The 15,165-nt window shown below is 40.5% G+C and overlaps 1 protein-coding gene across 2 annotated transcripts in view; it reads left to right on the forward strand.

Annotated features, from left to right (window-relative positions):
- gcl (germ cell-less) overlaps positions 1 to 14,601 on the forward strand; it is a 100,181-nt gene extending 85,580 nt beyond the window's left edge. For both annotated transcript variants that reach the window (XM_067772646.1, XM_067772647.1), the window contains exon 7: positions 13,236 to 14,601. In XM_067772646.1, the coding sequence (XP_067628747.1) occupies positions 13,236 to 13,776 (541 nt within the window). In that variant the 3' untranslated portion in view covers positions 13,777 to 14,601. The remainder of the gene's footprint in view (positions 1 to 13,235) is intronic.
- Positions 14,602 to 15,165: the final 564 nt, after the last annotated feature.

Here is a 15,165-nt window from a genome sequence, read left to right on the forward strand (position 1 = left end):
TTTCGGGGTCAGTTGCCCTTAAAGATCATTTCTGGGTGGTTTTCGGGATCCGTCCGGGATCCCGTCGGGGTTATTTCGCGCCTTTTCGGGACTATTTCGGGATCATTTTGGGACCCTTCCGGGATAATTTCTCTATGATTTTCGGGATCTGTTCGGGATCCCTTCGTAGTTTTTTCGCGACTTTATCTGGGATAAATTGCGGACCCTTTAGAGATCAATTCTGGATGGTTTTCGGTATCGGTCTGGGATCCCCTCAAGGTCATTTCGGGACTTTTTCGGGACTATTTCGGAATCATTTTGGGACCCCTCCGGCATAATTTCTGGATGGTTTTCGGTATCGGTCTGGTCATTTCGGGACTTTTTCGGGACTATTTCGGAATCATTTTGTGACCCCTCCGGCATAATTTCTGGGTGATTTTCGGGATCTGTCCGGGATCCCGACGGAGTTTTTTCGGGACTTTTTCCGGACTATTTCTGGATTATTTGCGGACGTTTCAGAGCTCAGTTCTGGATGATTTTCGGGATCTGTCCGGGATCCCGTCGGAGTTATTTCGGGGTAATTTTGGGACCCTTCCAGGATAATTTCTTCATGATTTTCGGGATGGATCTGAGTTTTTCGTGACTTTCGGGACTATTTCGGGAGCATTTGCGGAACCTTCAGAGATCAATTCTGGATGGTTTGTGGGCTTTTCCGGGATCATTTGGGGATCCCTCCAGAGTCATTTCTGGATGGTTTTCGGGATCCCGTCAGGGTCATTTCGGGCCTTTTTCGTGACTACTATTTCGGAATCATTTTGGGACTCCTCCGGGATAATTTCTGGGCGATTTTCGGGATTTGTCCGGGATCCCGTCAGAGTTTTTTCGGGACTTTTTCGGACTATATCGGGATCATTTGCGGACCGTTCAGGAATCAAATCTGGATGGTTTTCGGGATCCGTCCGGGATCCCGTCAGCGTCATTTCGGGACTTTTCGTGACTACTTCGAGATTATTTTGGGACCCTTCCGGCATCATTTCTGGATAGTTTTCGAGATTTGTCCAGGATCCCGTCGGCATCATTTCGTGACTATTTGGTGTCATTTAGGGACACTTCCGGGATCATTTTAGGTCTCTTCGAAACCGGTAGTTCAGCACACATGGCCGTGGATTTACGGCAAATTATTCGTAATTAAAATTCGGTATGTTTTATCTTTAATATATCACAGCTTTTTCGTTCTATTTTTAAATGAATCCTGTAACGAACTATTACAACTATAATTAAAATTTTTGTAATATTTTAACCAACTAAATACCCGAAAAAGCAACACTGCTTTCATTTAAAAACTTCTTTTTGGTTTTAGCTAATTGCAGTTTCACTCCTTTGTTCTATGAGTAGTAATTCTTTCACCCCTGTCATATCAATTAATTTAACTTAGAAACAAAATGTATTTTTTTTAATTCGAAAAAAGTGTATTGTACTATTCATGTAAGCGTGCCCATCAGCTCAGTTAGTTCTTTGTTTTTACTGTATTAAAAAATAAAATACATTGACAGATAAAATTTTTAAACAGACAACTTGATAAGCAGGCTAACGTGAATAGCACATATATTTTATTTTCTCCTTGCGGACGGGGCCGCGGGTAAAGGCTAGTATATTATAAATGGGAAAGTTTGGATGTTTGTATGTTTGGATGTTTGGATGTTTGTCCAGACGTTTGTCTTTGTGACTCAATAACGCAAGAACGGCTGGACCGATTTGGATGAAATTTTGCACACATATAGCCAATAGTTTAGAAGGATCTACTAGCTATATATTTTTCAAAAGGGGCGTGGTCCCCGCCCCCTAGGAACAGTTATAATTTAATTATTATATTTTTTCGTCTTTGCGACTGAATCACGCCAGAATGGCTACACGGATTTTGATGAAATTTGGGACACAGACAATAGTCTACTAGCGAAATTTTTTTCGAACATGGAAAGAGGGGTGGGGGTCCCACGACCCTTTCGAGCATTTACTTTTTAATAATTTTTACACATTATAACTTTACGTATACTAGCCTTCACCAATATCACAGACTCAAGGGGTCAAATAAGCCGAGGGCTTACAAAGTAAGCAGTGAAACACTCCGCCGCCACCTCCCCCCTTTATCACCCATTCTGGTGTAAAATCTATAAATTGTTATAACTCAATATAAATTTTCTCCTACTTCAATAGTTTTTGGTATCTGGCACATACAGATCGATATCTAGACAATTTTGGAGGAACGATCAGTAGTCCTCTCCTTCTACACCCGCCATCCGCCCTCCTTCCATTGTTTTTATTAGCACGCTTTTATTAGCTTTACCTGTATGTTTCTATGTAACTTTTAATTCGCTCCAATGCGCCTGCTGCCTTATTAACATGGTTTTATAATTAGCTTCACCTTATTTGTAATCCCGTAAGGGTCATATCGAGGCCCTTCCGGGATCATTCCTGGATGGTTTTCGGGATCGGTCCGGGATCCCGCCGGGGTAATTTCGGGACTTTTTCGGGATCATTTTGGGACCCTTCCGGGTTCATTTCTGTATAGTTTTCGGGATCCGTCCGGGATCCCGTCGGGGTTATTTTGAGACATTTTCGGGACTATTCCGGAATCATTTCCGGACTATTTCGCGATCATTTGGGGACTCTTCCGGCATCATTTCTGGATGGTTTTCGGGATCCGTACGGGATCCCGTCGGGGTACTTTCGGAATCATTTTCGTACCTTCGAGAGATAAATTCTTGATGGTTTCCGGGATCATTACGGGACTTTTTCGGGGTTATTTGGAGTCCCTTTAGGCATCATTTCTGGATGGTCTTCGGGATTTGTCCGGCAACCCGTCGGGGTCATTTCGGGACTTTTTCGCGACTAATACGGGATCATTTGGGGACCCTTTCGGCATCATTTCTGGATGGTTTTCGGGCCAAAATGATTCCTGGATGGATTTCGGGATCTGTCCGGGATCCCGGCGAGGTCAGTTAGGGGGCCGTTTGAGATCCCGTCAGGACATTTCGGGACTTCTTCGGGACTATTTCGGGATCATTTCTGGATGGTTTTCGGGATCCGTCCGGAATTCCGTCGGGGTTATTTCACGACTTTTTCGGAATCATTTTGGGCACCTTCATCATTTCTAGATAGTTTTGGGGATCCGTCCGGGATCCCGTCGGGGTCATTTAGGGACTTTTTCGGGGACAATACGTGATCATTTTTGAACCCTTCCGGCATCACTTCTGGATGGATTTCGGGATCTGTACGGGAACCAATCAGGGTAATTTTGGGACTTTTTCGGGACTATTTCGGGATCATTTGGGGACCATTTAGGGGTCATTCCATGACTTTATCTGTATTATTTCGGGATCATTTGAAGACCCTTCCGGCATCAATTCTTGATCGTTTGCCGGATCCATCAGGGTCATTTCGGGACCATGTTGGGATCATTTCTGGATCCGTCCAGGATGCCGTAAGATTCATTTTGAGATTTTCTTTGTTACTTTTTCGGGATAGTTTTGAAACCCTTCCGGGATCACATTTGGATCCGTGCGGGATTCCATCGGGGTCATTTTCGGCCTATTTCGGAATCATTTTGGGACCCTTCCGGAATCATTTCTTTATGGTTTTCGCTATCCGTTGTGGATCCCTCGGGGTCATTTCGGAACTTTTTCGGAGCTTTTTCTGGACTATGTCGGGATAATTTAGGAACCCTTCCTGGATGGTTTTTGAGATCCGTCCGGTAGCCCGTCAGGGTAATTTCGGAACTTTTTCGGGACTATTTCGGGATCAATTTGGTACACTTCAGGGATCATTTCTGTGTGGTTCTCTGGATAAGTCTAGAATCGTGTTGTTGTCATTTCGGGTTTTTTTGGGACTACTTCGGGAACTTTTGGAAACACTTCCGGGGCGTTTCTGGATGGTTATCGGGATCCGTCCGCGATAGCGTCGGGGTCATTTCGTGGCTTTTTCTGGATAATTTCGTTATCATTTTAGGATCCTATCAGGTTATCAGCTCATAAAGTTCTTTTTTTACTCAATTACAAAAATAAAATGCATTAGACAGAAAAAAAATTTTAAACAGATAACTTTATAAGCAGGCTAACGTGAATAGCCCACATATTTCATTTTCTTCTTGCGGACGGGGCCGCGGGTAAAGGCTAGTATATTATAAATGGGAAAGTTTGGATTTGAAGATGTTTGGATGTTTGTCCAGACGTTTGTCTTTGTGACTCAATCACGCAAGAACGGCTGGACCGATTTGGATGAATAGTCTAGAAGGATCTACTAGCTATATATTTTTCAAAAGGGGGGAGGTCCCCGCCCCCTAGGAACAGTTATAATTTAATTATTATATTTTTTAGTCTTTGCGACTGAATCACGCCAGAACGGCTACACGGATTTTGATGAAATTTGGGACACAGACAGTAGTCTACTAGCGACATTTTTTTCGAACATGGAAAGAGGTGTGGGGGTCCCCTTCGAACAATTACTTTTTAATAATTTTTACACATAATAACTTTACGTATACTGGCCTTTACCAATATCACATACTCAATGGGTCAAATAAGTCGAGGGCTTACAAAGTGAGCAGTGACACCCTCCGCCCCCCCTCCCATTCTACCCCTCTGGTGTAAAATCTATAAATCGTTATAACTCAATATAAATTTTCTCCTAAATCAATAGTTTTTGGTATCTGGCACATACAGATCGAGATCTAAACAATTATGGAAAAACGAGGAGCGGTACTTCTCCTCCCGCCATCCGCCCTCCATCAATTGTTTTTATTAGCACGCTTTTATTAGCCTTACCTGTTGTTTGTTTGTAACTCTTCATTCGCTCCAACGCGCCTGCTGCCTTTTTAAAAATGGTTCTACAATTAGCTTCGCCTTATTTGTAATCCCGTTGGGGTCATATCGAGACCCTTCCGGGATCATTTTTGGATGGTTTTCGGGATGCGTCCGGGATCCCGCCGGGGTCATTTCGGGACTTTTTCGGTACTATTTCGGGATAATTTTGGGACCCTTCCGGGATCATTTCTGTATAGTTTTCGGGATCCGTCTGGGATCCCGCCGGGGTTATTTTGGGATATTTTCGGAACTATTCCGGGATAATTTCGGGACTTTTTCGCGAACATTTAGGGACCTTTCCGGCAACATTTCTGGATTGGTTTCGGGATCCGTTCGGCATCCAGTCGGGGTATTTTCGGGATAATTTGCGTACCTTTGAGAGATAAATTCTTGATGGTTTCCGGGATCATTACGGGACTTTTTCGGGGTCATTTTGGGTCCCTTCCGCCATTATTTCTGGATGGATTTCGGGATCCGTCCGGGATCCCGTCAGGGTCATTTCGCGACCTTTTCGGGATCATTTGGGGTCCCTTCCGGTATCATTTCTGCATGGTTTTAGGGATCCGTTCGGGATCATTTTGGGGCTTTTCGGGGATCATTTGAAGACCTTTCCGGCATCATTTCTGCATAGCTTCCGGGATTCGTCGGGGATCATTTCGGGACTATTAGGAGATCATTTGAAGACCTTTCCTGCATGATTTCTGCATAGTTTCCGGGATCCGTCGGTGATCTCGACGGGGTCATTTCGGGATCATTTCTGCATAGTTTCCGGGGTTCGTCCGAGATACCGTCGGGGTCATTTCGGGACTTTTTCTCGACTAATACGGGATCATGTGGGGTCCCTTCCAGCATCATTTCTGGATGGATTTCGGTATCCGTCGGGGATCCCGTCTTGGTAATTTCGGGACTTTTTCTCTACAAATACGGGATTATTTGGGGACCCTTTCGGCATCGTTACTGGATGGTTTTCGGGATCCGTCCGGGATCCGCGCGGGATCATTTCGGGACTCTTAGGGGATCATTTGAGGACCTCTCCGGCATCATTTCTTAATAGTTTCCTAGATCCGTCGGGGCTCTCGACGGGGTAATTTCGGGACTATTTCCGGATCATTTGGGGTACCTACCGGGATCACATCTGGATGGTTTTTGGTGTCCGTCCAGGATCCCGTCGCGGTAATTTCGGGACTTTTTCGGGATCATTTGGGTCCCTTCCGGCATCATTTCTGGATGGTTTTCGGGATCCGTCCGGGATCCCGTCGGGGTTATTTTGGGACTTTCGGGATCATTTGGGTTCCCTTCCGGCATCATTTCTGGATGGTTTTCGGGATTCGTCCGGGATACCGTCGAGGTCATTTTGAGACTTTTTCGGCATCTTTTGGGGTCCCTTCCGGCATCATTTCTGGATGGTTTTCGGGATCCGTCCGGGATCCCGTCGGGGTCATTTTGGGACTTTCGGGATCATTTGGGTTCCCTTCCGGCATCATTTCTGGATGGTTTTCGGTATTCGTCCGGGATCCCGTCGGGGTCATTTTGGGACTTTTTCGGGATCATTTGGGGTCCCTTCCGGCATCATTTCTGGATGGTTTTCGGTATTCGTCCGGGATCCTGTCGGGGTCATTTTGGGACTTTTTCGGGATCATTTGGGGTCCCTTCCGGCATCATTTCTGGATGGTTTTCGGGATCCGTCGGGATCCCGTGAGGGTAATTTCGGGACTATTAGGGGATCATTTGAGGACCTTTCCGGCATCCTATATGAATGGTTTTCGGTATCCGTCCGGGATCCCATAGGTGTCATTTCGGGACTTTTTCGGGATCATTTGGGGTACCTACCGGCATCATTTCTGGATGGTTTTCGGTATCCGTCCGGGATCCCTTCGGGGTCATTTCGGGACTTTTTCTGGATTTTTTGGGGTCCCTTCCGGCATCATTTCTGGATGGTTTTCGGGATACCGTCGGGGTAATTTCAGGGCATCATTTCTGGATGGTTTTAGGGATCCGTCCGGGATCCCGACGGGGTCATTTTGGGACTATTTCGGGATAATTTTGGGGTACCTACCGGCATCATTTCTGGATGGTTTTCGGGATCCGTTCGGGATCCCAGCAGGGTAATTTTGGGACTATTAGGGGATCATTTGGGGACCTTTCCGGCATCGTTTCTGGATAGTTTTCGCGATCCGTTCGGGATCCCGTAAGGGTCATTTCGCGACTATTTCGGAATCATTTTGGGGTACCTTCCGGCATCATCTCTAGTTTTCGGGATCCCGTCGGGGTCACTTCGGGACTTTTTCTCGACTGATAAGGGCTCAAATGGGGACCCTTTCGGCATCATTTCTGGATTGTCTGCGGGATCCGTCCGGGATCCCATCAGGGTCATTTCGGGACTATTAGGGGATCATTTGACGACCTTTCCGGCATCATTTCTGGATAGTTTTCGGGATCCGTCCGGGATCCCGTCGTGATCATTTCGGGACTTTTTCGGGGCTATTTCGGAATCATTTGGGGTATTTTCCGACATCATTTCAGTATGGTTTTCGGGATCCACCCGGGATCCCGTCGGGGCCATTTCGGGATCATTTGGTGTCACTTCCGGCATAATTTCTGGATGGTTTTCGGGATTCGTCCGGGATCCCCTCGGGATCATTTCGGGACTTTTTCGGGGCTATTTCGGAATAATTTGGAGTATTTTCCGACATCATTTCAGTATGGTTTTCGGGATCCACCCGGGATCCCGTCGGGCCATTTCGGGATCATTTGGTGTCACTTCCGGCATAATTTCTGGATGGTTTTCGGGATCCGTCAGGAATCCCGTCGGGGCCATTCTTTTTCGGAACTAATACGGGATGATTTGGGGAGCCTTTTGGTATCATTTCTGGTTGGTTTTCGGGATCTGTACGGGAACCCATAAGGGTAATTTCGGGACTTTTTCGGGACTATTTCTGAATCATTTTGGGACCCCTCCTGGTTAATTTCTGGATGATTTTCGGGATCTGTCCTGGAATTTTAGTATCATCCTGGGACCCTTCCGGGATCATTTTAGGTCTCTTCGCAACCGGTAGTTCAGCATACATGCGTTTTTAAATTATGAGCTTTTATGGGCGTGGATTTGCTGCTAATTATTCGTAATTAAAATCGGTATGTTTTATCTTCAATCTTACACAGCGTTTTCGTTCTATTTTTGAGTTTTTTAAATGAATCGTGTAACGAACTGTTATAACTATAATTACACTTTTGTAATATTTTAACCAACTAAATACCCCAAAAAGCAACACTATTTTCATCTAAAAAATTCTCTTTGGTTTTAGCTAATTGTAGTTTCACTCCTTTGTTCTATGAGTAGTAATTCTTTCACCCCTTTCATATCAGTTAATTTAATTTAAAAACAAAATGTATTTTTTTAATTCGAAAAAACTATATTGTACTATTCATGAAAGCGTGCCTTTCAGCTTGTCTTCTCATTAAGTTCTATTTTTTTTTACTAAATTACAAAAATAAAATACGTTAGACAAAAATAATTTTTAAACAGATAACTTGATAAGCAGGCTAACGTGAATAGCACATATATTTTATTTTCTCCTTGCGGACGGGGCCGCGGGTAAAGGCTATATACATATATATATGGCGGGTCGATTTAAAAATCGCTCATTGCTCTGTAAAAATCGTATTCTAGGGATCAAAATAAGAAACTTTGCCGAAGGAACCATACCTCAAAAACGAATTCTGATGCCCCCCCCCAATTTGGGTCGAACTTTTGGGTAGGGGCAAATTTTGAAAAATTTCACTTTGACCCAGGGGGGTCCAGGGGGTGTGCCACTGGCATCGGTGGGTCGGGCCTCCAAAGTTAGTGGGGTCGGTCATACAATTGGACTCGATTGGAGCACTCAAAATCGACCCAAATTGAGGGGGGGGGGCGGGGGGGGTACATCAGAATTCGTTTTAGAGGTATGGTTCCTTCGGCAAAGTTTCTTATTTTGATCCCTAGAATATGATTTTCACAGAGTAATGGGCGATTTTTTTGCCTCCCCACAAATCGACCCGCCCTAATATATATATATATATATATATATATATAACTCTTATAAAATAAAGTCGCTAAATGCCATGTATGCACATAACTTCACACAGAATGCTCCGATTTTAAAACGGTTTTTGGCATTTGAAAGCTGAGCTACGTGAGATGGTACAGTTAATATAATTTGAAGATATATATTATAGGGGCGTGGCAAATTGCCAAAATGTAGTAAAAAAAACTTTTGTTTACACAGCTATAACTCATAAACGGATGGATGGATTTAAAAAATTCTACTTTTCAGTAAAACTTTGAAATATTTACCTTCGATCTGCATCAAAAAAAATACTTGATTTCTTTCTTGTATAAGCCAAATTGTTTAAACAAAAGTAACATTTTTACCAAAAAATTCGTGTGTGTGATTGTTCGGTGTCAACTGTGCGCGCTAATTGCCTTTGAGTGAGGCGATGCGACACATATGTACATAGCATTCACTGCGTTATTTAACTTCGGGCGTAGGTTTATAGGCAGGTATGACTGTACATATGTATGTATGTATTTTCATATCATATCAGCTTGACATAGTACATATGTACATACATATTTATGCAACACCGCTGGTGACTAGGGTCTCGAGATATAGGCCAAAACGTGGACCCGGATACCCCTAGAATGTGTGTGTAATATGGATATCAAATGAAAGCTGTTGCTCAGAGCTTTAAAGTAATTTTCATTGTGATATTCGATTTAGTCGCATCAACCTGTCAAAACTGATAAATATGCATGAATTGATAATACCCACATACCTATTTACACATACATCCTATTCGATTTGCCTGAAATTTGGTATATAAATTTGCCTATATTTTTCGGGAAAGTAGACCAGAGACGGGCTGGGAATGAGATTAGCACTAGGATAGGGACTGAGAATCGGAGTGGGACTGGAAATCGGAATGGGACTGGAACAAGATACATACCACCCTTTGGGACTGGCAATAAGGGATGAAGAAGAATGGGAAAAACTTGAGAGAAGAGAAAAGAGGGAAGGATAAGCAGACTGAGAAAGAGATATAGTGAGACGAAAATGGAGATAGATGAAGCGAAAAAGACGGACGGAGGAGTGAATAAAATGATTAAGAAGAAGTGAAGAGGAGAGGGCAGAGTTAGAGAGAAAAAGCTTATTAAAATGTATGCAGATAGACCAAATTTATGGCAGAACAACGTCTGACGGGTCTGCTAGTATACTGTATATACCACCATATATATGTATACTATATATACCACCGATCTTTATGATTTTTTCAGACAACAATATATGCTATATGCGTAAGCCCTCGTTGAAATTTGAAGCCTTTAGCTCCTAAAATAGGGCATTAATTACGAAAAGTTTCTTATCTGAACAATCGGTTGTGGGAGATATATACTATATACACGACCGATCTCATCAATTTTTTCAGGCAACAATATGTGCAATATACGAAATTATATGGTGAAGTTTGAAGCTTCAATCTGTTAAATTGAGTAAGATATGACAAAAATCCTCTTTTTCTGAAAAATCGGTTGTATGGAGGATATATGCTATAGTGGTCCTATCCAGCCGGTTCCGACAAATGTCTAATCGGACACCCAAATACACCCGCCCACCAAATTTTATCAAGATGTCTCAAAAATTGAGGGACTAGTTTGCATACAAACAGACAGACGGACAGACGGACATGGCTAAATCAACTCAGCGCTTCATGCTGATTATTTCGGTATACTTAATGGTGGGTATATCTATTTTCCTTTAAGGACTTACAATTTTTGGTTTCGTGACGAAATTAATATACCATTTCATTTTCATGAAAGGTATAAAAAGTGGATTTCATCAAGTCAAGATGTCACCAGAATCTGTTCAATATACTGCTTTTGTAACGCAGAATGAGCAACATGAGTATTTAGGAATGCAATTTAGATTAAAAAATGCACCTGCTGTATTCCAATGATTTATAAATACGATTTTTAAAGCCTTAATTGATTCAAAACAACTAATTATATATATATGGATGATTTAATAGTAGGTTCGCGAAGATTTGACACGTATTTCAGAAAAAGGCCTAAAGTTAAATCTTAACAAATGTAAATTTGGCTTTCACATTTCAAGGCAATTATCGTATACCAAGAAACTAAAAAGAGTTACACTCTTGCATAGGACTTTTTTCTTTTTTTCGACGCTTTGTACCATCATTTTCTCGGATTGTGAAACCACTACAGCAACTGCTTAAACAAAATGTAAGCTTTGATTTTAACGAGCAGTGTGTTAGTGCATTTCAGGAACTTAAAACTAAATTGACTGAAAGTCCATTTATAATCCTTTAAAAGAAACAGAACTACATTGTGATGCAAGTTCATTGGGGTTCGGAGCAGTTTTATTGCAGCGTCAAGATGATGGTAAATTTCATCCAGTTTCTTATTTTTCAAAAACTGCTACAAGTGCTGACAGCAGATACCATAGTTTCAAACTTGAAACTCTAGCAATAATTTATGCGTTGAAAAGATTTAGAGTATATCTTGAAGGTATTCCATTTAAAATTGTTACAGATTGCAATTCACTTGCATTGACTTTAGGAAAGAAACAGGTGAATGCTCGTATTGCAAGATAGGCATTAGAACTTGAAAGTTTTAATTATACTATTCAAAATAGAATTATCAAGTTGCTAGCATAGATATTAGTGAAGCTGAATTTCAAATACAGCTAGCCCAAGAACGTGACAATGAAATAACAGCTTTAAAAGAACGCATGGAAAAAGAGGAAGTAATACACTTTAAATTTTCAAATAGTTTAATTTATAGAGACAAAGGAAAAGTAGCACTTTATGTGCCAAAAGAAATGGAGGACAATATTATAGTACTGATACTGTTCAAAAACACCGTGACGACGTTATTTTTACATTATTGGCTTCCGGAAATTAAACAAAAAGTTGAAAAATTTATACAAAACTGTCTCAAGTGTACTATTTATGCAGAGCCCGTTCAAGTAAATGAACGAAGTTTGTATAATATACTAAATAACCTGAACCATTTGACACAATTCATATTGATCATTTTGGTCCTCTACCTTCAATTCAATCTAAACGGAAACACTTGTTATTAGTAGTTGCTGTTGTTGTTGTTGTTGTTGTTGTAGCGATAAGGTTGCTCCCCGAAGGCTTTGGGGAGTGTTATCGATGTGATGGTCCTTTGCCGGATACAGATCCGGTACCACAGCACCATTAAGGCGCTAGCCCGACCATCCCGGAAACGATTTATGTGGACACATTAAACCTTCAGGCCATCCCCTCCCTCCCCAGCGCCAAGTTCCATGAGGAGCTTAAGGAGAACAGAGGGGTGAAATAGTGGATGAGTTCACAGAGTATTTAGATAATAGAATAAATGTTGATGAAACGCGTAATCTGGAACAAATTAGATTAAATGCATCTGTAGCAATTAAGAAAAAGCAGGAATATAATTTAAACTATTTAAAAAAAAACATGTGAGGGCAAAAGAATATGAAGTGGGAGATTTTGTAGTCATAAGAAATGTAGATTCGGTTGTGGGAACAAACAAAAAACTCATACCGAGGTTTAAAGGTCTTTACATAATAGATAAGATTTTAGGAAATGATAGATATGTGGTGCGAGACGTAGAAAACTGCCAGTTGACTCAATTACCGTATGATGGCGTTGTTGAAGCTAATAAAATGAGAAAGTGGCTTGGAAATAATAATAATGGGATCATTTGTATTGAAGATTTAAATGAGTTATTTTTTAACTTAATTTAGTTTTTAAGTTATATGACCGGGGACGGTCTTAAGACACGTTGGCAGAGTTGTAAACCACAATATACACTTGAACATTATCAACTTTTAAATAACTATGTTTGTAATTTATGTGAAATATCTTTTTATACTTTTCTTTGATATTCATTTTTGATGTATAAAAAATATCATTCATTGAAAATAATTAAAGAAAATAAATATTGAATAACCAAACAAGAAAGCTTTAAAGTAGGTATAGAAAAGAAGAGGAGATGAATGCAAAGGAAGGGGGAGGAAAGGTAGGTAAAGGAAAGAAGGGAAGAGAGGAAAAGGAAATGATATAAAAGAAAGGAATAAAGTATAGGAAAGGAAGGGGAGGGAAAGGAAAGTAGGGAAAAGAAAGGAAATGAGAGGACAGGAAAAGAAAGAAAAGGAAAGGTATGATAACCCTTACGTTATAGTGTATTATTGTGGTATATGGTAAACTTAGTATCCCCTGTAGTAGCTGAATTTCAATCACTATTCCTAATAAGCGTACAAATCAAAACTATTAAATGTTTCATATAATCAAAAATAATTTGCAACTAAAACAATTACTTTTTTTTTTACTTCTCAGAACATCTGTCACATCAATCAATTCACAACGGCAACCCACATTCACACAAAAAACCGAAATAAGCTCACTAAGCCTGGAGAAAAATCAAGAAGTTACGATAATGCTTATGGATACCAAATTAGTACATCCATTGCTTATATCCGTTAATCTTTTGGTTGTACCACCCACTTCACAACAATTCAAACAACACGTTCTAAGCAATGAAGAAATAGCCAATGCAGCAGTTCCTATATCAGAAATCGGTGCAAATTGTAATCCTGCCGGTGGTGATGCGGCATCATCAACATCGCTACAACAACAACGACCCATTACACCAACAAATGCTTCCACATCAGCAGAACGCATGCTTATGGCAGGTGAGGATTCTGCGGTATGTGTTGTGCCGCATTCACCGCCAAATGCGGCAGCAGCTTTACTTATATTGCCACCAACACACCGTGCGGCATCAACCACATCCACCGTATCGACAACATCATCCGTTGCTTCGGCTATATCGGTTGCATCGGCGGCGTCATCATCATCGGCATCGGATTTTGTATAAATAAAGAAATATCATTACCTACATACATATATATGTATGTAGATATGATGAATATATCGCGTACATATTTTGTGATTACTAATATAATCGTGTAATAAGTTCGTCTTAAGAAGTTGCTTTCATTTGAAATATGTCAAAATTTTTTTAAATGTATTAACCATGAATTTCGCCATATTTTGTCCTTATTTAAAAAGATTTTTCTTTGGACAATTTTAAATTAGCTTAATCAGGTTTAAACTTACCTATGTAAAATATGTATACGCTTACACAAAAAAAATTTACAACCCTCAAATTAATCTATTTTGCACAAGAAGTCTAAATGTGTAAATTTACACATTACTAGCAATAGTGTTCGGAAAAATTATTGTTAATTGTTTTCGTTATTTAATTATATTGAGTTCAAGGTCGAGGTAATTAAAAAATAATTTGGATCCTTTGAAGAGTCTTCTAAGCATATTTTTTGTTTTAAAATTTTTCGAAAATCAAATATCTAGTTGGTTTCCTATAAAACTTCTCTTAAAAATGTAAATAAAAAAAAATGCAATTAATGAATTTCGGCAAAAACGCACATAATGAAGAAAATTAAAAAATTTGTAGAACTCGTTTCAAAATATTCCCCAACGCGGTTAACGTAATACTTTAAACCTTGCAATATTCTATTTGTAAATATATTTATATTATCATGAATTGAAGCACATTTATTTATATGCAAACAAACTTATTAATATGGGTAGATCTTCTTATTTGTTTTTTACTTTGTATATACGGGCATATACATTCATATATTTAAATGTATACTTATGTCGTGCATACATAAAATACATGTATTAAGGAAATCTTTGAATCGAAAAGAAACTATTGTTGTTTTTTTTAAGTTGGGTGATAAGCCGCCTATGGATTATATACATAAGAAAATACCTGTTTCTAGTCAAGCATGTAGTTCAGCTAATTTAGCCAAAGTGGACTTTGAAATAATTAACATCTACATCCCTCCTGCCACCTGCTGTCCAAGTGGCTATCGCCCTGATATCAATCAGTACGCTACTCTAGCGAAAACCGCCTTATTTTTGGCGATTTCAACGCTCACCACGACCTCTGGCACTACAGCTTGCCAGTCGACAGCAGAAGCAGGCAGCTAGCAGAGCAAGTAGACAATACGACTTTCTGCACCATAAAAAGCGATGCCCCACCAAAATTGCAGGTACTTGTCACAGCTCGCCAGACATTTCTATCGCCAGCGCAGGGCTCATCAAATGCGTCGAATGGCAGCCGAGGCATACTTTAGCATCTGACAACCTGCCCATACTCTTTTCAATACAGTGACCTGCTAATTTTATCACCTTTGAATAGCGGAATTTTATTAACTTTTATTATAATATAATAGACCAA

This window comes from Eurosta solidaginis, chromosome 3 (genome assembly GCF_040869045.1).
Source record: "Eurosta solidaginis isolate ZX-2024a chromosome 3, ASM4086904v1, whole genome shotgun sequence".
Taxonomy (NCBI): domain Eukaryota; kingdom Metazoa; phylum Arthropoda; class Insecta; order Diptera; family Tephritidae; genus Eurosta; species Eurosta solidaginis.